Source organism: Neofelis nebulosa, chromosome 18, assembly GCF_028018385.1.
Source record: "Neofelis nebulosa isolate mNeoNeb1 chromosome 18, mNeoNeb1.pri, whole genome shotgun sequence".
Taxonomy (NCBI): Eukaryota; Metazoa; Chordata; class Mammalia; order Carnivora; family Felidae; genus Neofelis; species Neofelis nebulosa.
Window position 1 is genome coordinate 41,085,808 of NC_080799.1, and position 23,628 is coordinate 41,109,435.

General features: G+C 51.9%; 1 protein-coding gene across 2 annotated transcripts in view; it reads right to left on the reverse strand.

The window, feature by feature from the left end:
- Window positions 1-784: 784 nt before the first annotated feature.
- SEC14L5 (SEC14 like lipid binding 5) overlaps window positions 785-23,628 on the reverse strand; it is a 45,345-nt gene continuing 22,501 nt past the window's right edge. The window contains exons 7-16 of one of the 2 annotated variants that reach the window (XM_058710243.1): window positions 21,176-21,288; window positions 19,169-19,358; window positions 16,525-16,613; window positions 16,363-16,433; window positions 14,730-14,901; window positions 9,952-10,086; window positions 8,770-8,904; window positions 8,181-8,408; window positions 7,098-7,276; window positions 785-4,551 (exon numbers count right to left, since the gene is read on the reverse strand). In XM_058710243.1, coding sequence (XP_058566226.1) covers window positions 4,443-4,551; window positions 7,098-7,276; window positions 8,181-8,408; window positions 8,770-8,904; window positions 9,952-10,086; window positions 14,730-14,901; window positions 16,363-16,433; window positions 16,525-16,613; window positions 19,169-19,358; window positions 21,176-21,288 — 1,421 coding nt within the window. In that variant the 3' untranslated portion in view covers window positions 785-4,442. The remainder of the gene's footprint in view (window positions 4,552-7,097; window positions 7,277-8,180; window positions 8,409-8,769; window positions 8,905-9,951; window positions 10,087-14,729; window positions 14,902-16,362; window positions 16,434-16,524; window positions 16,614-19,168; window positions 19,359-21,175; window positions 21,289-23,628) is intronic. The other variant, XM_058710244.1, reaches the window with a different exon arrangement.

A 23,628-nucleotide genomic window follows, 5' to 3' on the forward strand; every position in this document is an offset into this window, starting at 1 on the left:
CAGTAGTCTTTGCGAATATAATCAGTTAAGGATCTCAAGGTGAAATCATGGGTTAGAGTGAACCCTAAATCCAGTGACTGGTGTCCATATAAGAAAGGAGACACAGGGAAGAAGCCATGTGAAGACAGAGGCAGGGATGGGAACAATACAGCCACAAGCCATTGGGTTCTGGGAGCCCCCAGAAGCTCAAAGAGACAGGAAGGATTCTCCCTTAGTGTCAGGAGGGAACACCTGTCAACATCTTGATCTCAGACTTCTGGCCTCCAGAGCTGTGAGGGAATTAATTTCTGCTGTTTTAAGCTACCAAGTTTGTGGCAATTTCTTACAGCAGCCTTAGAAAACTACTGTATATCTGTGCTTTATATATAAAAATGTGATATTATGTGTGCACCCTCCCCCACCGCCAAGAACCGACTTGCAACACTCTGAAGGTGATATCACCCGTGTTGAAAATGCTTTTGTGGGGGCGCCTGGGTGGCACAGTCGGTTAAGCGTCCGACTTCAGCCAGGTCACGATCTCGCGGTCCGTGAGTTCGAGCCCCGCGTCAGGCTCTGGGCTGATGGCTCGGAGCCTGGAGCCTGTTTCCGATTCTGTGTCTCCCTCTCTCTCTGCCCCTCCCCCGTTCATGCTCTGTCTCTCTGTCCCAAAAATAAATAAAAAACGTTGAAAAAAAAAAAATTAAAAAAAAAAAGAAAATGCTTTTGTGTCTTACAAACAACAGCGGAGTAATTCTTGAACAAGCCCAGGGAGACCTCTAGGGTTTCAGGGAGTAGACCACTGAGGTATACCCAAATCTAAAACGTTTAATGCTTTTGGTTAGAGCAAATGATCAGGCGAACAAGGAACATCAGGTTTTACTGACTAAAATAGAGTGTGTAGAACAGAATGAAAAATATTCTCATCAAACAATTCGTCTTACAGGAGAAGCAATTCCAGAGTGCAGGGTAGGGGGGGAGAAAATGTCCCAGAATCCCCTTCTTTCAGCCTATAGAGAGAACGTTCTCCAGCTAGTTGGGGGAAATAGCACTCCAAATGATGCTCTTCCATTTTAGTGGATTTGCCCAGAAAACGCAAGCAGTTTCTAAATGGGAAATAAGAGGGCAATAATATCCTGACACCCGCTTTCCTCCGGATGCACATGGTGCTGAGCCTTCTGTCCCGTGAAAAACAGTGACAGGCGGGCATGCTCCGGAAGGAGTCTGGAGTGTTTGGGCGAGAAGCCTTAAGTCATCAGCATAACCTCTGACACTTACCGTGTGCTTTCTGTGTGCTGGGCACTGGGTTGTGGACTCCACAGCTGGTATTTTTTGTTCCACTACAGCCCAGTGAATGAGGTAGGCATGCCCCCATTTTACAGATGAGGAAACTGAGGCACAGGGGAGTTAAGTCACCTGCTGGAGGTTACACAGCTACTGAAAAGAAGGCTGGGGCTTGAACCTCACCATGTCTAAATTTTAAGACCCAGGCTTCTAAACACAGTGCATGGGCAGGGTCCTATTGCTAGTGGGTTGTTTCTGTCCTGCTCACCCCAGGTTAATGAACAAGATAAAGAAGCCAAGCCAAGGAGCTTCTAGCCCTGGGGTCTAGGGAAATACAGAAGTCAGGAATTCAGCAGCCCTTCCTTAGACTTTTAATTTCAAGCCTCCCAAAGGTAGGAGAAACCTGTTGATTAATGATGCTCCAGCGTGGACCCCAGAGACCTCCAGCAAGTGAGGGGCACTGCAGAAGATGCCACCATGGCCGTCTGCTGCTTCTTTGGCCCAGCTCCCCTTGTCCTGGGGTGACCTGTATCCCACTGTTGCTTCTGGAGGAAATGTCAATCACAGGACCCCTAGCCCCGTGGCTGGTACATCCGTAGGAGCAAGCACTCGACTGGAACAGGGCCAGTCAGAGCCTTCTGTGGGATGAGATGGAAAGAGAATGTCTCTCTCAGCCTTAGAGATTGTGAGCCCTGTGGTTGTGGGCTTGGGCTTCTGGCAGCCACCTTTCCCACCAGGTGGAAGAGAGGATGAGGCCAGTGTGAGAAGAGATACAGAGCCAGGAGGCCTGGGTGAGGTTGAGAGGATGAACACATGGGCCTGGGGACACTGGGCTCCTGGAGCCAGCAATACCTTCAGCAAGCACACCCTTAGCCATCCCAGTTACAGGACCCAGGGAAAATTCCCTTTGTTGCTTAAGAAGTTTGAGCTGCAGCTCTCCCAAGGGAGAAAGAAGGAGCTCTCAAGGGGAGAAATGAGAGGGTCTGAGTCCCATCCCTTTTGCCAAGGCTGGACTGCTCACAGCAGATCCAGGTAACAGCTGTCAAGCCACATATAACCCCAAGTCAAGGAAAGGCTTCTCCATCCTTCCCTGGTGCCATTCCTAGACAATTAATGTGTGGGGAATGCCAGGGAAGCCTACTCAAAAATGCTTCTAGGGCACACCTGGGTTTTAGAGGCAAGCTAGAAATTCATCTCAAGACAGGTGAAGATATCACAGATGCTCAGTAATAAATGTCTGGTGACATGGGAGCTATGAGAATGTCTCCAATCTCCCCCTACCTCTCTCCCTCATGTGCACACACACCTGGATACAGGATGCAGTTCTGGGTGTTGTTCCTATACCTGAGGAGCAAACAGAAGTGGAAGAGCCTCCCTCCCTGCAGGGAGAAGGATGTCTCTAGAAAGTGACTCCTTCCCTCTGCTCCAGGTTTGGGGTTGAGGGTGGTATGCAAGGAAGTCCTTGCTCTTTGCCCTGTCACGCTGAGACTGCATGGAGGCGTGGACCCCATGGTTGTACACCCACCCCTTAGGCAAGGCCCAGTGACTGCAGGTGTTGGCCAGAGATGACCCCCCCCCCCCCAGCTATAAGCAAGGCTATGAGATAAGAGTAACAATGAGTCATTCAGCCCCACATTGGCCCCCCAGGAGCCCTATCAGTGAGGTCCCTCCTAGGCTGATGTGAGTGAGTGATGTGGACTAGGTTGATAGACGGGTGAGGACTGGGGTGGCCCCCATCCAGGAGATACAGTTGTCTTGCCTTTACATGGCAACAGTGGCCCCATTTTGCCAATAGTCCCAAATGCCTGAGGGAAGCTAGACATCCTGATCTCTGTGTGAAATGCTCTAATTTTTCAATCTCTCTATAGGCAAAAACAAAAGCCAGATCAGACTGCAGTCGGCCAGTTGGTAACCTGTGACTTGTGACCTTTTTGGGAGCCCAGGAAAGGAAAGGAGAAATGTCCTCAAGCCCCAAGCATACCCAAAACTCTCCCATGCAGAACTCAGGGAACGTCTATCAGTAGCAGGTTCCAGGGGTCGGGTTTGCCATAGGGCAGACACAACAAAGTCACAGCCTCCTCCTCCCCGTAAGGGGAGTCCTGATGCCATGTTGAGGTCCTGGATCCAGCCTTACCTGAAGCAAGAGATCCTGGACTGGCCAATTACATGTGCTCATGACTGGTTACCCTTTTGTATGGGTCTCTGTGACTCACAACCAAAAAACTCATAATTAAACTGCTCCGAAGAAGGAAAAGAACCTCCAGAGGAGTTTAAAGATAGCTAGAGCCACTTCATCACTGCCTGGGCCTCTCCACCCTCCTCAAGTCAATGGTGGTCAGGTTTCCTTCCTAGCCAAGCTCTGGGAAAATGGATTTCAGATCCAGGGTGGGCTGCTCCCCACAGACAGTGGAGCCTGTAACTCATATAACTGTTCACCATGCACATCTGGGACACAGGGCATTGCTAGGGAATCAGATGTGAACGCCAATCATTTCTGCCTACCCAGCATTCTTTCCCTCTTCTTCCTGTCGGGTACCCCAGTATTCCTAGAGGCAACCCCCTTATGATTTTCAAACCAGGTGGTTGGCTTCGGGAACAGGCATGTGGTCCAGGTAGGCCAATCACTGAAACCCCATCCCTGTATGGTGATTGGTCCAGATCGTAGACAGAAACCTACTGGCCAGTCTGTGTTCTTTGTTCCCCTGGCAACTGTGATTGGTTCAAGGACTAGTGTGGGACCCAGACAGACTGATTAGACTCAGTTCTGGGAGGTTGGTTCGAACTTTGGGGGAGAGAGGTTCTCTTCCACAGCTGAGCTGGGAGGAGAGAGGGAGCCTAATGGTGATGGGGCCCTCTGCGTGGGGAAGGCACCTGAGAAGGAGGCTGCCCCAGGGAAAGAGCCAGAGGTGGAGAGGGGGTGCTGAGCCTGATGACATCCCTGAGCTCCCAGACCAGGCAGGCCCAAAGGTGGCCCAACCATTCCTTGGCTTTTCCTCACATGAAGCCCAAAGGAGATGGTTCTGTCTTGCATCCTGAAGAGTGCATGAGCTGGATCATTGCCATCGGCTCCAGATGCCCCCACTTAGTGTCCAGACCCAGGGCGGAAGCCCACGTGGTCCCAGACCTCACGGACACTTGAAACGTGGGAGCCGAGTGGGCTTCCCCACAGGGCTCAGTCCCAGCTATCTGGAGACCAGGGGGCTGCTGTGGGATTGGCCAGAAGAGGAGGAAGTGGTGGCACTGAGCTGGGAGAAGCCGCTGGTGCAGGATTCCAGGCTGGACATGGAGCCCCTGGGGAGGAAGGGCATTGTGTGCACATTACCTTCTGGGGTGACACGGCCCTGGGGCCCACGCACAGCAGTGGAAAAGCTGGTGATGCTGCAAATGAGGCCCCAGGGTTCTTTCTACCAGGCTGGTAACCACCCCAGGCGCACAGGGCAAGTGTAGAGCAAAACGCAAGCAGAGTTATGGTGAGAAACGAGGCTCCACCCGTTTTCCAGCCCCACCCCCAACCAACCCCACACACAGAGCCCCAGCCTGCTACACACCATTCAGGGGCTTCCCTGACCTGGGGATCTAGCATAGCCCGGGTAGTTTCTGACCCTATCTCTAGCCTCACCTCACCCCACCCCACCCCTGCAGCCTCCTTTCAGCATCTCTGACACTCGCCTCCCCTGTCTGGGAACCTGTGAAGGTCTCCACCTGCTGCCAGAAGCACTTTCTCTGCCCCCTGCTTCCTCTAGTTAACTTCTACTCCAGACTTCAGAGCAGCGCTCTCCAGGAGAACCTTGTGCCATGACAGTTGTGTCCTACAGCTGTGCTGTCCACTGCAGCAGCCATCAGCCTCATGGGGCTACTGGGCACTCAGAATGTGGCTCGTGCAGCTGAGGAACTGATTTTTTTATTTTTGTTGAACTGTAATAGCTACGTTTAAATTGCTACCTGTGGCTGGTAGCTACCTGGTTGGCCAGTGAAGCCTTAGGATCTGGCTATTCCAAGTGTGGTGTGGGGACCAGCACCACCAGCCCCTCCTGGAGCCTGTTAGAGCTGCAGACTCTCTGCGCCCCAGAGCTGCAGAATCTGCATTGTGACAACCCCCCCCCCCCCCCAGATGATGTATGTGCACGCCACCTAGGTCTCAACTCCAGTGTCTCTTCCCAGGTACCTCCCCCACATCCCATGCCCACCCTGTGCCAGGCCCCTTGTCCAGGCTCTGTGCCAGGCCTGTGCCAGGCTCTGACAACACCCTGTGTTGAGGCTTCTGACACCTCCTAGCTATCTGACCTTGGGCAAGGACCCCAGGCTGGAATGCCTTCATGGCATCCACCGCTGCTCCTGTTAGGCACAGGTGTGATCATGTGGTCTCCTGCTCCACGATGGCAGGCCCTATCTGTCTGGTCCCTCGGGGCCCAGCCCAATGCCTGCCTACTGAGGACACCCAGGAAATAGCCCTTGAACTGGTTTTCTTGCAAGGCTGTTGAAGGGCAGGGCAGCAAGGCTACCCCAAGCTGACCAGACAGGCTGGTAAGCAGCATCTGCTCTGTCCCCCTCTAGGCCTCCACCTGCCCTCCTGGGGGCCAGCAGCCCCCAATGCTTGTGTCTGCATGTCTCTCCCCTGCACTGGTGCCCAGCGGCCAAAGCAGGCCACTTCCCAAAGAGGAAATCACCAGCCCTCCCAGGCTGTGGGGCTCTCTTGGAGTAAAGACAGTGGCCCAGTATTTCTCACAGGGGGCTGTATGTGCCCCTACAATACTTGGAGCTCCACCCAGGATATGGATACAGATGTGACACCCTCCTGGAGCCTCAATTTGACTCCATGGTATAGAATATAAAGCATTATTTTTAGAAGGACACAAGCATAGATAGGTCATGAAGCAGGATGCAAAATCACATTCGTTTTTAAAAGATAAAATGTAAGGCCTTGAAGAAACTCTCCATGTCCTCACCCTCAGTTTCATTTTTGCTATCAAGGGCTTACTGTAGGCCTTGGTGAAGGGCAGGCTTCCCCCAGCTATTTCATCTTCATGACAACCCCATGACCTAGGATTTCAGTAGTCCCCATGTAACAGATGGGAAGCCTGAGGCTCAGACAGCTTAAGTGAGTTGCCTGAGGTCACAGAGCAATCAGGAAGTGTTGGAGGCCTTAACCACTACACTTCCTGTCTCTCTGAAAGCAACACTTGGAGAGAGGTGTCTGTGAGACACTATTCTAGAATGTTCTAGAACATTCCAAATCCTTTTTTTATGGGTTTCTAGGAATACAGGGAGGTCCAAGTAGGAAGGCCTTGGGCTCCCCTTCCCCCACCAATCAATCTGGTATGTTTGGCTTCTGTCCAGGATTTCATTTAAAAGGGAGATCCATGGGGCGCCTGGGTGGCTCAGTCGGTTGAGCGTCCGACTTCGGCTCAGGTCATGATCTCATAGTCCATGAGTTCGAGCCCCGCATCGGGCTCTATGCTGATGGCTCAGAGCCCGAAGCCTGCTTCGGATTCTGTGTCTCCCTTTCTCTGCCCCTCCCCTGCTCGTGTTCTGTCTCTTTCTGTCTCAAAAATAAATAAAAACATTAAAAAACATTTTTTTTAAAGGGAGATCCTGCAGCTGAGGCAGAGTTTGGACACAGTGTTCAATCTGGTTGCTCACACACGTGCTGAACCACTGGAGAATTTTAACAATACCAATGCTGGGGACCTGCCCCTGGATGAGCTCAAAGACAAGTGAAGGAGGTGAATCTAGTGCCCCCAGCCCAGAAGGAAGGGGCCTCAGGAGTGCTGTGGGCCTCGCCTAGAGGGGAGTCAGGACCCTTCCTGCCCAGGCTCCCCCTCCCCAGCCCCTCCTACCTGAAGTCCTCAGACGCCAGCACCTCGTAGTAGTAGAGGAGTTTGCACTTGGGGCCAGGGCTGTGCAGGGCCGTCAGGACATCCTCCACACCCGGGATGCTGCAGGCCACATTGCCAGGGGGGCTGTGCATTTGCCACTGGAGCAAGTAGGTGCCAGGCCACCGGGTCACATGGGAGCCCTGAAACACAGCAGCCGGGCCTGAGGCTCTGGTCCTCCTGGGGACCGGAGCCCCTTACTAAACGGATCCACCAGCCAGTCTTCCTCTCAGGGCCTCCCGAAGTCATCCTTGGCCCCTCTGCTGTTACCCCCATATCCCTGGGGGCTGAGAGCCTCCCTCTAAATCTGGTGGGAGTGGAGGCCTGGAGAAGAGGGCTGTAGTGGTGCGGTTTAATTAAATGCCTGGACTTTGTTGGGCTTTTGTTCTGCTGAGCGTGATTTGCAGATGAGGTCCAGGCAGGGATTCAGGCAGGGAGCTGGCAGGTTGGTTAGAGCTAGTTGAGGGCCTGGATGCTGAGAATGAGGGCTAGGGGTGTTGGTGTGTGAGGTGCAAGACAGTGTGCTGCTCAGGGAACCTTCAGAGAGATCTGCAGTGCTCATCAGAGCTTGTGTGTGCGGTACGGGTGAGAGAGCGAGCGAGGCCAGCGATGTGAGACTTACAAGCACTAGAGAGTGGAGAATGCAGGGGGCCTCGTGTTCATGTTCCACAATGCATCTGAGTTCCGTTCCCAGACTTAGTATGTCTCTGCTGCATAGCTTCTGAAGCTCACACGTCAGAAATCACTGGGAGAGGGTGAGGGATGCAGGGTCCAGGCCTCACACCCAGAGGGTCTGAGTTACCTCTCCCTGGCTTGGGCCCTGGCAATCTGCATCTCTGACAAGAGTCACAGGGATTCTGAGGCTGGGGTCCTGGGAGGTCCCCAGAGTCCTGGATCTGTCTGATTCTGTCTTTCTCCCCACCCATCCCACAGGGGCTCCAAGGCCAAAGTCCATATGCAGTTCATCTACTTGGGTGCTCCCAGAACCCTGGCACACAGTGGACACTCAATCCTGAGTGACGAATGAATGAACAAAGGAATTCGAACCTGGATGCTCTCCCCTTCCCGGCAGACAAGGGGGGCTTCCACACGGCTGTAATCCACACCTAGGACCCAGCCCTTGTCCGTCAGCTGCCCGCCGGCTCTGGCCCCAGGCTCCTGGGGTCCAGGCTTGGGCACCTGCTTGCTGTGGTACAGGCTGAACACCACGTCCCCTCTCAGGATGTCAAAGTCCCAGGTGATGACTGACTCGCCCTCCAGAATCTCCACAGCAACCTGCATGGGGAGGGCACGGTCTGAGGGTCCGACCTGGAATCCCACCAGGAGTGGGGAGCCGGGATGGGGAGGTCAGCTGCAGTAGGTGCTGTGGGTGCCCACCTGGGTCTTCATCTGCCCATCTGCCATGCTCTGCACAGCCCAGTGCTCCCCTGGGATCAGGGGACTTGGCTGCACCGCCCCTTTGCTTGCATCCTTCCCCGTACCCATCCTGTCCCACCTCTCCTTACAGGTTTCTCCTCAGAGCTCACCCTCAACAAATCGCTAGCACAAGAACTCTTGTCTCAGGGTCTGCTTCGGGGGACCCTGACCTAAGACCCCACCCCAACCCGGCGGGCCCTCCCGGGCCAGGTCCCAGCACCTCATGGGGGGCCCCTCGGAGCACGCTGGCCGACTGGTAAGTCTCTCTCCACTGCCGCAGCTGGTCTGTGTGCTCCTGCTCCTCTTCTGTCAGATAGAGGGACTTGGGGACCAGCCCTCCTTCGGGGACATTACACTGGGGGATAAAGACGAAAGTAGCAGGTCAGGACCCAGCCGGCCTGGCTGACCCACAGAAGGGTACTTTGTGACCCCTGAAACTGCACTTACAACAGCAACCCCAAAGTGAGAACAGTACAGGGGCTCTCCCATGACCTCATCTCCAAAACCACAATGCAGTAGGAACTCTTACTATTTCCATTTCACAGAGGAGGAAAATGGAAGCCCAGAGAGGTCAAGCCACTTGCCTGAGATCACACAGCAGAAAGTGTCTGAGCCTGGGCACAAACCCATGTTTATCAGGGCCCCCAGGCTCAAGTCTCTTATTACCATGCTGGTTCTTACAGGCCCATTTGTTAAACATAAATCACATGTATGTATCTCAACAAGTGGAGAGATTCAAATTGGCAGAATTCCTAGGAAATGCCTTTTTTTACTCAGAAATCATGTATGCTTGGAGTTTGGCCTGCCCTCATCCCATGGCCAGATGAGATAAGACAGTTGTGACCCACGGTCACCCCTGCCTGTGTCATCTCAGCCCCAAGGGGAGGCAGTAAAAGGGGTCTGTGGTTGCCTCTCCTTGAAGCAGTTGGCCCATCTAACCACTCCGTGAGGATGTGAGTTGGGAATAAATCCCTTTGGATACACAGGCTCTGGGGTTCAGGCCACTGGGATGTTTGAGTCACCTCTCTCAGCAGCAGAGGGCGCAAAGTCAGCAGGTAAACTCTGACTGCTGCCTAGCAACGAAGTACATAGGGAATACTGGGGTAAACTTTTGACTGGCCTGGTCTCTGGTCTTCTAGAAACTTCCATCTGGATCACTATGTTTGAAAAACCAAGCTAAGGCCCCTCCTTTGGACAATACTCACTTCTCTTTGGGGAAGCGTCTAAAACAAGCCTTGCCCCCAAAAGAGAAAGCATGGCCTCTCCAGGTACCAGCACCCACACACATGACAGAGTGCCCCACTCCAGCCTCCGTGGCCCTCTGCAGCCCTGCCCCAGCAATCCCTGGCTCCCCCACCCCCACCCCGAGGCCACAGCCCAGGGCCTGCAGCCACACACTCACCACACACTCTCCCCCAAGGAAGTCGGGGATCACTTCTTTATCTAGGTAGTCCACGAGGCCTCCGGGGCCCTGGTAATTGCTGCCACTGTAGATGAGGAACTTCTGCCTGGTGTTTTCATTGATGAAGGGGCTGATCTGAAGTGGGGGAGATGAGACAAGATGGAAAGGTATTTTTGGTTTTTTGTTTGTTATTGAGATGTAATTCATATGACAAGGAACTAACTTTTTTCTTTTCTTTTCTTTTTTCTTTTCTTTTCTTTTCAAGCTTTTATTTAACTAATCCCTACACCCAGCATGGATGGGGCTCGAACTCACAACCCCGAGATCAAACGTCGCATGCTCTTCCAACTGAGAATTAACCCTTTTAAAGTGAATTAACCCTTTTAAAGTGAACAATTCAGTGGCTTTAGTTCATTCACTATGTTATATAACTACCACTTTCCTGTAATTCCAAGACTTTTCTTCACCCCAAAAGGAAACCCCATTCCTTTTACACATTAATACACATTAGCAGTCATGCCCCACTCCCCTCCCCCCAGCTCCTGGAACCACCAGTCAGCTTTCTGTCTCTATGGATTTGCTTGTCTGGACGTTTCATAGAAATGGAATCCTCCAGTATGTGGCCTTTTGTGCCTGGCTTCTCTCCCTCAGCATGATGTTTTTTCTAGGTTCATCCACCTGGCAGCACAGATCATTACTCCATCCCTTTTTATGGCTGAATAATATTCTACTCTTTGGATGATCCTATTTTGTTTGCCCCAGATGGAAAATACTTTAACACCGAACTCGAAACTGCATGTCAATCCTTTTTTTTTTTTTTTTTCATGGCAACCCCTACCCCCCCACCCACGATGCTGGTGTGGTGTCTGACTCAACACACAGTTGGGGAAGGAAGGAAGGACTTAGCATTGGCAAGGTACAAGCCAACTGAGCAAGGAATGCTACAGGAACTGGGAATCCCACCTGTGTGGTCACTCTCCTTCAGCCTCCACCCGGGGAAGCAGTCACCTGCCGTCCTCGGCAACCTGGCTCCGTGCCACTGGCTTCCATCTGGTGTGGCCACTGGGCAGAGGAGGGGGTACAGCAGCAGGAGGTGGGAACAAAGAGAGAGGCCAGGGTACTTCTTCCCCCACTCCCTGCCGCCTCACTGCCCCTGGGCCCCCCCACCCCCTGCCACATTCCGGCTCTCATGAGGCTTGGTAACAATGCCATCTCCTCCCGTGGCACCACCAACCCCCCACCCCCACCCCCGGGTGTCAGGGATCACTGCAGGGTCTAGTCCCTGGGGCCTCTCCATCCTGCCCATACCTCTGCAAGGAGTTCTTTTATGTTATGTCCCCATTAAGCCATTGGGGTGAATCCCACTTCTGGCCAGCACCCTGAATGACTGGCTCCCACCCCTACCCAATACACATCTTCATAGAAGTCTCCCAACAGCAAGAATTTAATTTTCACAAAGTTCAGGATATTTCAAGATAAAAAGCTCCAGTGGCAGGTCCTGCCTGTCCCTCCTGCAGCTCCTGCTCTCCAGCCCAACCCCAGCAAGGCCCTGACGTAGCCACAGTGGCCAAAGAACGTTCTGTCCCAGAAGTCTGCTCACATCGTCTCCTGCTGACAACACTCCATGGCTCCCTACTGCCCCAGGATGAAGTCCCACCTTTGCCACAGCCTGGATTCAGCAGGCACTGGTCCCTGAGCACTTTCCCAGCTTCTGCCAGGGCCACCGGCCTTTTTGCTCCTTTTCGTTCCAGCCACCCTGCACTGGTTTTTCAATTTCTCAAAAGCATCACGTACAGTCCTGCCTCCAGGCCTTTGTGCTTACTGTGTGGGTTGCCTGACCCACCTGTCCTCCCCACCCTTCCCTGAAGGACTCCTGCTCCTTCCTTCGGTCTCAGCCACTTGTTACCTCCTCCGAGGGACCTTCCTCAGTTTCCCAGTCTAAATTACCCACCTGCATTACCCCCTGCCTGATTCAGCCTCTCCACGAACCCTGTAGGCCTCACGCCCTAGTCACAGGGAACCATGAAGCATTTCCTTGTGTGATGTTATCTGCTTTATCTCTCCCCGCCCCGTCACAGTTGGGGAGAGATACAGTGGCTGGCTTGTTTACTCCAAATCCCCAGGGCCTGGAAAGGTGTCTGGCACACAGTAGGTGCTTAGTGAAACACTGAATCCACTTAACTCTCAAATCTCTATCCTGATTGAACCTCAACTTATAGCAGCTCTTTCCAGGCTTTCTTGGGCACTGAATCCTCGGGGCACCGGGTATGTTCAGGGTCTGCAGGACTAGGGGTGGGGGGCTGGCACTCTGCACTGGCCTGTGGACCAGTAGCAAAGCCCCCAGGCAGTGGTTTTCAACTGTCAGTGACAACCCGATAGTGGTTGTGAGATCAATTTAGCACGTGTGGCTAGCCAATTTTTTTAAATCTGAGAAAAAAAAATTTAATAGAGAGTACGTGCAAGCAGCAGAAAGGGGTGGTGGGGGGGAGAGAGAGAATCTTAAGCAAGCACAACATTCATTGCAAAGCCTGATGTAGAGCCTGATCCCACAACACTGGGATCATGACCTGAGCCAAAATCAAGAGTTGGACACTCAACCAACTGAGCCACCCAAGCACCTCCATGATTAGCTTATTTTTAATGGAATGGAATAAAAGAGCAAAAAGAGAGGAGCCTGGGTGGCTCAGTGGGTTAAGCATCAGACTTCAGCTCAGGCCATGATCTCACAGTCCATGAGTTGGAGCCCTGCGTCGGGCTCTGTGCTGACAGCTCAGAGCCTGGAGCCTGCTTCGGACTCTGTGTCTCCCTCTCTCTCTGCCCCTCCCCGCCTCATGCTCTGTCTGTCTCTCTCTCAAAAATAAAACATTAAAAAAGAGAGAGAGAGAGAAAAGAGGATATTGCACATAGTTAATGTAACCATCGCTTGCGGATCTATTTCAGGTGTGTGTGTGTTTGCGTTGGGTTGTAACATAACATGTATTTCTTACTGTGGGTCTTGGGCAAAAAGGTTTCAAATCCCTGCAGCACAGGATCCCAACACTCCTCAGAGTCAGCTCACAGGAGCCCCAGGAATGCTATACAATTCTGAGTGTGACCCAGTGTCCACAAAGCAGGACAAGAGATACATAAATCATGGTCTGTCCATATGGTGGAATAGTATTCGGCCATAAAAAGGAATGAAGTACTGATATGCTACACCACAATGAACCTGAAATCATTATGCTCAGTGAGAGAAATCAGATGCAAAATGCCTCGTATGATTCCGCTTCTGTGAAATATTTATAACAGGCCAATCCATAGAGACAGGAAGCAGACTGATGGCTGCCAGGAGCTGGGAAGCCGGGAGAGGAAGGAATGCTGATGGTACAGGGTTTCCCTTGGGGTGCTGAGAATGTTCTGGAACTAGAAGGTGGGATGGTTGCACAGCTCTGGGAATATACTAAAAACCACTGAATTCTATACTTGGAAAGAGTGAACCTGATGAGTTACATCTCAGCAAAGCTATTATTTAGAAGATATGCCACCAGGAGCGCCTGGGTGGCTCAGTCGGTGGGGCGACTGACTTCGGCTTGGGTCATGATCTCACGGTTCATGGGTTCGAGCCCTGTGCCGGGCTCTGTGCTGACAGCACAGAGCCTGGAGCCTGCTTTGGATTCTGTCTCCCTCTCTCTCTGCCCCTCCCTGCCTTGTGCTCTGTCTCTCTCTGTCTCTGAGAAATAAATAAATGTTGAAGAAAAGAAGAAGAAGGAAGAAGAAGGAGGAGGAGGGAGAAGGAGGAGGGAGGAGGAGGAGGGAGGAGGAGAGAGGAGGAGGGAGGAGAGGAGGAGGAAGAAGAAGAAGGAGGAAGAAAAGGAGGAAGAAGGAGGGAGAAGGAGGGAGGAGAGGAGGAGGAGGAAGGAGGAGGAAGAAGAAGAAGGAGGAAGAAAAGGAGGAAGAAGGAGGGAGAAGGAGGGAGGAGAGGAGGAGGAGGAAGGAGGAGGAGGGAGGCAGGGAAAGGAAGGAGGAGGAGGGAAGAGGGGGGAGGAGAGGGGAGGAGGGGGGAGGAGGGGGGAGCAAGGAGGAGGAAGGAGGAGGAAGAAGGAAGAAGAAAAGGAGGAGGAAGAAGGAGGAGGGAGGAGGAGGGAGGAGGAGGAAGAAGAAGAAGGAGGAGGGGGGAGGAAGGAGGAGGAGGAAGAAGGAGGAGGAAGGAGGAGGGAAGAGGAGGAGGGAGGAGAGGAGGAGAAAGGAGGAGGAAGGATGGGGGAGAAAAAAGGAGGGGGAGAAGGGGGGAGGAGGAAGGAGGGGGGAGGAGGAAGGAGGGGGGAGGAGGGGGGAGGAAGGAGGAAGAAGAAGGAAAGAGGAAGAAGAAGGAAGAAGGAGGAGGAGGAAGAAGAAGGAAGGAGGAGGGAGGAGGGAGGAGGGAGGAGGGAGGAGGAGGTGGGAGAAGAAGGAAGGGGGATGAGGAAGGAGGGGAGAAGAGAAAGGAGGAGGAAGGATGGGGGAGAAAGGAGGAGGGGGAGAAGGGGGGAGGGGGATGAGGAAGGAGGGGGGAGGAGGGAGGAGGAGGAAGGAGGAATATGGGGGCAGGAGGGAGGGGGAGGGAGAAGGGAGGAGTGGGGGAGGTAGGAGGAAGGAGGAGGGAGGAGGGGGAGGGAGGAGGAAGGGGAGGGAGGAGGAAGGAGGAGGGAGGAGGAAGGAGGAAGAAGAAGAAATGACACTGAACCAGCAGGCAGAGGGAACTCCCCCACCCCATCTCAGCCTGCACGGGGGAGGGGTCTGGCCCAGGCGCCTGCTCTCACCAGCGTCCAGAGCACCGGGAAGACGCGGGGGGCTCTCACGATGAGCAGCCGGCCCAGGGTCTCAGGGTAGTTGTCCTCGACCACCTCAATCATCCGCAGCAGGGCCTTCACCCCCGGCCGCCACAGATGCCGCATGTTGAGACCCTCCAGGTCCACCAGGCAGGTCCAGGAGCTGCGGCAGAGATGACCCCCTCACTGCAGCTTGCTCTGCCACATCCCAGGGCCCCCGACAGCCTCGGTTGGTGGGGGGCCTCGGGAGCTGGCAGACAGGACAGAGAGGCTCAGGAAGCCAGGGTGGGAGTAGAGGGGCGGAGGCCGTAGGACACTCTTGTGGATCCTACTCCCCACCCCAACCCTAGGCTGGGGAGGCCATGTGGTGAGGAGGCTCAGTGCATGGCCTCTAAGGCTAGTCACCCAAATTCAAGTGTCACCTCCATCCCCCGAGAGCTGTGTGACACAGGCAGCTTCCTCATCAGGACAGTGGCAGTGGCAGTAACATCTCGAGCAATTGTTAGGATTAAATGAGATAGTATATGTGAAGTTCTCTGCAAGGACAGGCCATAGAGTGCACTCCTTCAAAGCAAGTCATTGCTACCAATCGTTGAAAAGGCTCCGACTGCTAAATAGAGTGTAAGCGCCAAGAGCACTCACTCGCTCCAGAGCCAGACGGCCTGGATTCAAATCTCAGCGCTGCCGCTTGCTGTGTGGCCTTGGCCAAGTTACTTAACTTCTCTGTGCCTCCATTTCCTCAGGACTAATTCATTAGGAAAATGAGTGTTCTACTGCAGTGTCTAATCCCTGGGAGCCCCTCCATCCTGCCTTTGATCCTTCCATCCACACCGCTGTAAGGAGTCCCTCCTGACACCCTGTCATCTGAGCCATCTCAGGTGAATTCCACTTTGGATCAGGACCCTGATTTATTGATCGATTTCCCAGCCCAGCCAATGTACATCCCCTTAGGAAAGGCTCCAAACAGCAAAGGGACTCGACTTTCACAAAGATCAGGCCATCTGGGGATAAAAAGTGGCAGGTCCCACTGGCCTCTCCCTCCCAGACTGTAATAAGGAGGATGTGAGGCAAGTACTTCAACGAGCACTTGCTGCACAGCAAGTGTTACACACACATTTGTGTTCTCTCTCAACAGACGTGGCTTTTGATAATCCATGAAGACGCCTTGGGACTCATGATGTTATTCCCACATTACAGACGAGCAAGCTATAGTTCAGAAGGTTCATGTCACCCTAAGTACTCATGCGGGAAACTGAGGAGTCTAGGGAAGTCGGACGAGGGTTACCGGATTGCCATGACACCTGTTGAGTCCGCCTGCCTGGGAGGCAGAGTCAAGGGACCTGGAATGGCAGAGTTGGCCTCAAAAAGCAAGGCCCAGGGCGTAACATCCTTGAGACCGAGGCAGACAGTAACTTACCCACTTAGCAACAACCTGGGATGAGCACAGCCACTCTGAGCCTCAGTTTCCCCCTCCATAAAGAACAGGGACAATAACAGGTCCTGCCTCACAGGATCACTGAACAAATTAAATGAGGACATTCCTGTAAAGTGCTGAGTCCATGCCCAGTGAAGCTTGGCTGTTTTTACTCTTTCAGGGGCATTTGCTCCTGGCGGGGGTTCTTACCTGATGGGACGGCCAAACTGCTTTGTGTTCCCTTCACATCTCTTCTGTCCTTCCTCGTTGACGGAAAGAACCTGGAAAGTAGGGAATGTGCTGGCAAACATTCACTTGGCTGCTCCCCCCACAGGCAGCCCTGGGGTCCGGGGAGAGAGGACCCCTACTCACATGCTTCAGCAGTGCCTCCTCCCCCACGGCCTTCATCAAGCCTTTGGTGTCCATGTGGCCCAGGCGCAGGATATAGAGGGGGCGGCCGTCTTTGCAGGGGAGGCCCCATAAAGAGAAGGGACATTATTTCAGGAGTGCTGGTGAGAGGGCAGGCCCAAACTTCTCTTCGGAGAAGGCGGTGCCAGGCTGTGGCTCAGCCTGCCCCTCCTGTCCATTTATTTGGGAATGCTCTACCCACTCCCAAGAGGGATTGATGCCAGTTACGGTGACAGAAGCAACGTGTTCAAGAGTCAAGGAGACAGACTGACATCACAGGGGAAACTGGGTGAGGGGCATGTGGGAACTCTGTATGGCCTTAGCAACATCTCCGAAAACCTGTCCTAACATTACACGTTTATCTGGAAGCTTTTTATTTTTTTTTAATTCTTTTTAATGTTTATTTATTTGAGAGAGAGGGACAGAGACGTGCTCACGTGCAAGTTGGGGAGGGGCAGGGAGACAGACAGGGTGAGAGAGAATCCCAAGCAGGCTCCACACTGTCGGCGCAGAGCTCAACGCTGGGCTCGATCCCATGAACCGTGAGATCATGACCTGAGCTGAAATTAAGAGTCAGATGCTTAGGGTGCCTAGATGGCTCAGTTGGTTAAGTAACTGACTCTTGGTTTCAGCTCAGGCCATGATCTCACAGTTCATGGGATTGAGCCCCACATCAGGCTGTGCGCCGACAGTGCAAAGCCTGCTTGGAATTCTCTCTTTCCCTCTCTCTCTGCTCCTTCTTCACTTAGGCTCTCTTGTTCTCAAAATAAATAAATGAACATTAAAAAAAAAAAAAGAATCAGACACTGGATGAACTGAGCCACCCAGGCACCCCTAAAGCTTTTTAAAAAAGAAAATATGAACCATGTTATAAAGGAGTATGGAGAGAGTGGATGACGTTGGTTCTTAGCTTTCTATCAGCCAAAGCAAATAGGAAAAATAAGGAATTACATACTAATACAATCGATTCTTGTTATTCATTGTAGTGATGTTTTCCAAAGTCACCTTGAACACTGAATCAGGAAGTACTAAAGCATCGTTTCCAGGAAAAATATGGGGTAAGGTCCTTGCGAGCCTCTAGACACAACATTTTTGTCAACTGATCAATACATAACCTTGTTCTCTGTGTGTTTCTATTTAAGGACACCTTATTGAGTATATATTGTTGATTCATTAACATTGAACTCATTGCCAGCAGCATCACACTAAGCCTGAAGGAAGCTTATCTAACATTTTCTCCATGAGTCACAGCCTTCTTGTGCTTTGAAACACTAGCCAGAACTCCTGTATTATGCCTGGGGGCCATTTTAAGCACCAAAATCACCCCAAAATGCAAAAAAAAAAATGTAGCACTAAGTAGACTTTAAAAAGGACTCTTGTTAACAGTGTAAGAACTGAAAAAAAGAAGCACATCTTGTTCAACCTCAGCAGGGGACACACAGGTCAGATGACTCTGACTTTTCGCCACTCTACACGTGTTCATAATTGACTGCAAAAGCACCCTGAGTATTGACTTGGGGGTTACAAATACATTGTGGTGAGGAGGCAAATTCACAATATGGAATCCATGAATAATGGTAATTGACTATATATTGAAGTGTCCCAACCGGTCCTTTAGGTGAGTCAAACACTCACCCTAATCAATATATACAAATTTTTACATCAAGGGCAGTTTAATAAAAAACTAAGAGGGGCGCCTGGGTGGCTCAGTCAGTTGAGCATCCGACTTCAGCTCAGGTCATGATCTCACGGTTCGTGAGTTCGAGCCCTGCGTCAGGCTCTGTGCTGACAGCTCAGGGCCTGGAGCCTGCTTCAGATTCTATGTCTCCCTCTCTCTCTGCTCCTCCCCTGCTCACACTCTGTCTCTCTCTCAAAAATAAATAAAGATTAAAAAAAAAAAAACTACAGAAAAGACCTATCTTTAAAAAAAAACAAAACAAAACTGAGAGAGAACTTATTTGTAGCGGGTTGAATAGTGCCCTCCAAAAATTCACGTCCACCCAGAACCTCTGTATGTGATCTTATTTGGAAACAGTCTGCAGATCAGATTGTTTAGGACCTCGAGATGAAATCCTACTGGATCAGTGTGGGTCCTAAATTCAGTGACCTGAGGTCTTTATAAGAAGAGAGGACACACAGGCACCCAGAAGGAATCCACGTGAAGACAGGCAGAGTGTGGGTATACAGCCACAAGCCAAGGAACACCTGGGGCCACGAGGAGCTGGAGGAGGCAGAGACAGATTTGCCACAGGGAGCACAGCCCTGCCCACACCTTGATTTGGGGTTTCCGCCTCCGGAACTGTTGGCAGATACATCTCTAAGGCACCCGGTTTGTTGTAATTTGCTATGGCATCCCCAGGGTGCTGATGCATGCCCATGCAGCCATTATGTGTGGGGGTCCCCATGATCAGAAGTAAGGGTGGGCTAACGCTGCCTCTGCATGGAGAAATGTTGCCTCGAGCCCACATGTCTCTTCCAGCCCTACTTTCCTCATGGCTGGGTGAACCCCAAGGGCATCTCCAGATGCCCAGAAGAGTCAAAAGGAAAAATAATAAGATCCCAATGTGAAAAGTGGCCCCCTATGCGTTCTGTAGGTAAAGGGACGCACCTATGTCCTGGTAGTGCCAGCCCCCCGCATAGAATTCCTCCAGGAGAGCAGGGGGTCGCCAGGTCTGAAGGAGGAAATCCACCTGGTGCTGCTTTCGCCAGCTCAGGGACAGGCGCAGCATCTCCCGGGCCTTGTCCAGGTGGAAGTCACGGGCCCGCAGGAACCGAAGGATGTGTTCATCTTTGGGAATCTGAGACAAGAAGGGTAAAGCCTGTAGAACGGTAGTCCCTCACCCAGTAGAGAAGACTGTGGAAAATGAGTTCTCCTGTCTTCTCTGCAAAATATATAGCTGGGAAAAGGACCGCACACTCCACCGCGAACGACACAGCCAAGGGGCGGGCTGTAGTGAAAATCTGTGAGTTTGGGCTGCCAGACATTTCTCCCTCTTCAGGCATCTCTTTGCTTCTGGGGAGCTACGTGTCCTCCCCACGCCCCAGCACCAGTGCCGGTTTTAGCTGGTGTTGCCAGTCAGCATTCTACTCCCATGGCCTCAGCGGTGGCACAATCCAATCAGAGCATTTAGACTATTTAAATCAGAGGAACGGGACGTGAAGCCCTTTCTCTGCAGTGGTAAAGGTGAGCCTGCAGGTTATGGGGAGCCCCAGCTCCAAGCTCAACAAGGAAGGAAGTCTGGCGGGGATGAAGCAGAAGTAAACAGATACAAGAGCTCAGCGGCCCCGACCGCATGGGAGTCCTGATTCGGGACATCCCTGAGACAGGCTGCATGGCCCCCTGGGCTGAATGATGTCCCTTCCAAATTCATGTCTACCCAGAACCTCAGAATGGGACCTTATATGGAAATGAGTCTATCCGGATATAATTAGATAAAGTGAGGTCATATTGGAGTAGGTGGGCCTTCCTGTGTTTGGACACAGACACAGGACACATGGAGGAAAAAAGACCACGTGATGGTGAAGGCAGACACTGGAATGACGTATCTACAAGCCAAGGACTGTGGCAGCCACCAGAAGCCAGGAAGGGGGAGGCATGATACAGACTGTCTCTCAGAGCCTCCAGAAGGCTGGAGAAAAGGCAGGCTCCAGAACCCTGACCACACCTTGACTTCAGGCTTCGGGACTCCAGCACTGTGAGGATAAGTTTCTGTTGTTTGTAGCATTTTCTTTCAGCAGCCTTAAGAAATTAATACATCCCTCTCAACAGTTTGTTATATGAGCCAATAAATAGCCCCCTCCTCTTTTTTTTTTTTTTTTTTTTTGCCTTGACTCAAGCTGTGTTCCTACCACATATAACCCAGAGTGTAATTCATAGGCCGAGGTGACAAGTTAAGTCCCTGCCAGCTCGCCTTCCTTCCCTCGGGCAAATATTGACAGGCAAGAGAAATCCAGCCCCAGTAAAGGCTCCCCTGCCCTGAGTGCTCATCCGAGCCAGACATGACTGTAGGCATTTTATGTGGATCGTCCCTTGTAATTCAGTCTAGGTGATGTATGCTAGCATTATCCCCCTTTCACAGATGAGAAAACGAGCAGACAGGTTAAATCACAGCCCAACATGAAAGCAACTTCCTTGTCTGCACCCCACACACAGGCAGCGTGGGGAGGGGATAGGGAGGAAGGGCAAGCTCAAATTTCTCATTCAACAGAGCTGAAGGTCAAGTCCATGCTTGGGACCTACATGCATGGTGGACATTCCTGTTATGGGGCTTAGAGTCTGGAGCCATTTTGGGTTGTCACAACTGGGGAAGAAGAGCTCCCGGCATCTAGTGGTGGAGGCCAGGATGCTGCGACACCCAACAGGGCACACCCCACCCCATAAAGAACTGTCGGGCCTCAAAAGTCAACAGTGCAAAGGATGAGAAACCCTGCAATCAACGGTATGCACAACATGCATTACAGATACATGAGACGATACATGATAAAAAGAAGGCAAAATACAAGTTTTCAGAACTGCTGATTACATCAGCCTGTTTACCTGGCCCTTCCTCCCCCAGTGCCTGGGGTGAGTGGCTGTCATTGAACATGGTCTGGTAGGCCCCAGCTCTGCACCCACCTTGCCTTTGTGGGTCTCCTGCAGCCAGTGTCGCAGCTGGATGAGGCAGCTCTCCTGCATGGGTGTGAGATGACCCAGGCAGCGCTCAATGTAGTCTGCATCTAGCTTGTCCCCTGCAGGAGAAGGTGGAGGCGTTCAGGACCAGAGGGCGATGCCACTGTCTTTACCACATGGTCTACCCTTTCTGGAACCCTCGCCTCATTGGCCACCTCAGATCTGAAATGCAGTTCCAAGCCGTACAGTGGCCCTTTCACCCAAGAACAGCCACATGGGCTCCACATCTTCTGGTCTTGCTGGCCCTTTCCAAGGGGTTTCTGAAAACTCATGGTGGGGCCAGCTTGGATCTCACAGTGGCAAGTGATTTGTCTCCTCTGACTTCGGACATCAAGCTAATTCCAACCCCCTGGAGCTACCCAATCTCTGAAGATAATTAACAATATGCACTCATATTTCTAGACATGCACCATCTCAGTGAGTTGTCTCGACGCCCCAGTGAGGCAGGCACACTACTGTCCCCACTTCACAGAAGACAAAACTGAGGCCAAGACAGGTTAAGTAGCGAGTGGATGCATGTGGTGCACCGAGCATACAAGAGATGGTCAGTAAATACAGTTCCTTTTGCCTTCCCACCTCCCAGCCCCTCTGTGGGCTAGAGGCCTTTTGTAGACGGAGCCCCAACCCCAAAATACAGCCCGGGAGCTGCACGGATCATTCCAAACACTGTTCAGTCCTGTCCTGCACAATGGGACTGTTTGGGGGTCAGCATGTGCGGGCATTTAGAGGCTGGGCTCAACCTGAGGTCCCACTGCCCACTCTTTAAAATTTGTTTTTCAACATTTATTATTTTTGAGAGACAGAGTGTGAGCAGGGGAGGGGCAGAGAGAGAGGGAGACAAAGAATCTGAACCAGGCTCTAGGCTGCAGCTGTCAGCACAGAACCGGACACAGGGCTCGAACTCACGAACCATGAGATCATGACCTGAGTCGAGATCAGACGCTTAACCGACTGAGCCATCCAGGCGCCCCACCCATTGCCCACTCTTAACTGTTGAGGTGGCAGATGCTGCCATGGTGAGGCACACCAGCATGTTAGCATCTCCGCAGTGGGTAGACGGTCCACAAAGAGCAGCCCCCATGAGTGTAGCCTGTTCTTTGTGTTCAGGTGGCACAATACGAAAACAAATGGAATGTGTGTACCTCCAGCAGCAGGACCCAATGGTTCCCTCTAAAACAAGAAAAGTCCAGGGCTGGAGGTCAGCAGGCATCTGGGTAAACAGAAGCAGGAGGGATGCTGGTGGTGTATGGGGACAGGTGGCGTCCAGACCCCCCAAACAGAGTGGTCAGAAGGGGAGATGCTGGAGACGGTAAGGAGGGGTGGACAGGATGAGAGAAAGAACACAAGGGAGACAGGAGATACCAGCATCCTTCCGGCCTCTATCCTTCCGGCTGTGAAGGCCCCTTTCTCCTGAGCACAAAGGCTCAGTGATTCAGAGCAGGGTGGAAGGGGGGTGACTCTGCCTCTCCCCAGCCATCCTGAGCACAGTGCAGAGGGCGAAGGAAGGAAAAGCCTGGTGCAAAATTAGGGTAAAAGTCATGACCACCAGACAATGTGTGCAAGAAGAGGCAGAAGATTTAATTTTTCTAATATTTAAAAAAATTTTTAACGTTTATTCACTTTTGAGAGACAGAGACAGAGCACAAGCAGGGGAGGGGCAGAGAGAGAGGGAGACACAGAATCCAAAGCAGGCTCCAGGCTCCGAGCTGTCGGCACAGAGCCCCACGTGGAGCTCAAACCCACGAATTGTGACATCATGATCTGAGCCAAAGTCAGTCGCTTAACGGACTGAGCCACCCAAGCGCCCCTAATTTTTTAAATATTTTAAAAGTTCACATACAACAGCAGCCAGCTAGCACAGAGTTGGTACAGAATAAATATTTGTGAATGAATGAATTTTGTTCTCCCTACACAATGCCCCAGATGTAATTTACTGGTTATGTGGCATATCTCTAAGAAAGCCAAGCCTGACATTTCAGTGACCCCAAAAGAATGAATCATCATGAGCACAAATGCACAGAGCTAAAACTGAACTCAGGGAGTATGTGTAGTTTTGTGTCCTAGGGTTTTTTTAAATTTATTTAAAATTATATTGTAAACATTTCCCATTATCAATAAAAGTCGAAAATATGACAAAAGGCTAATTGCCTTACATATGAAGAGTTCTTACAAAGCAATGAGAAATCAATGGTCAGGGATGCCTGTGTGGCCCAGTTGGTTAAGCCTCCGACTTCGGCTCAGGTCATGATCTCACGGTTTGTGAGTTTGAGCTCCACATTGGGCTCTGTGCTGACGGCTTGGAGCCTGCTTCAGATTTTGTGTCTCCCTTTCTCTCTGCCCCTCCCCCACTCGTGCTCTGTCTCGTTCCCTCTCAAAAATAAATAAATAAATAAATTTTT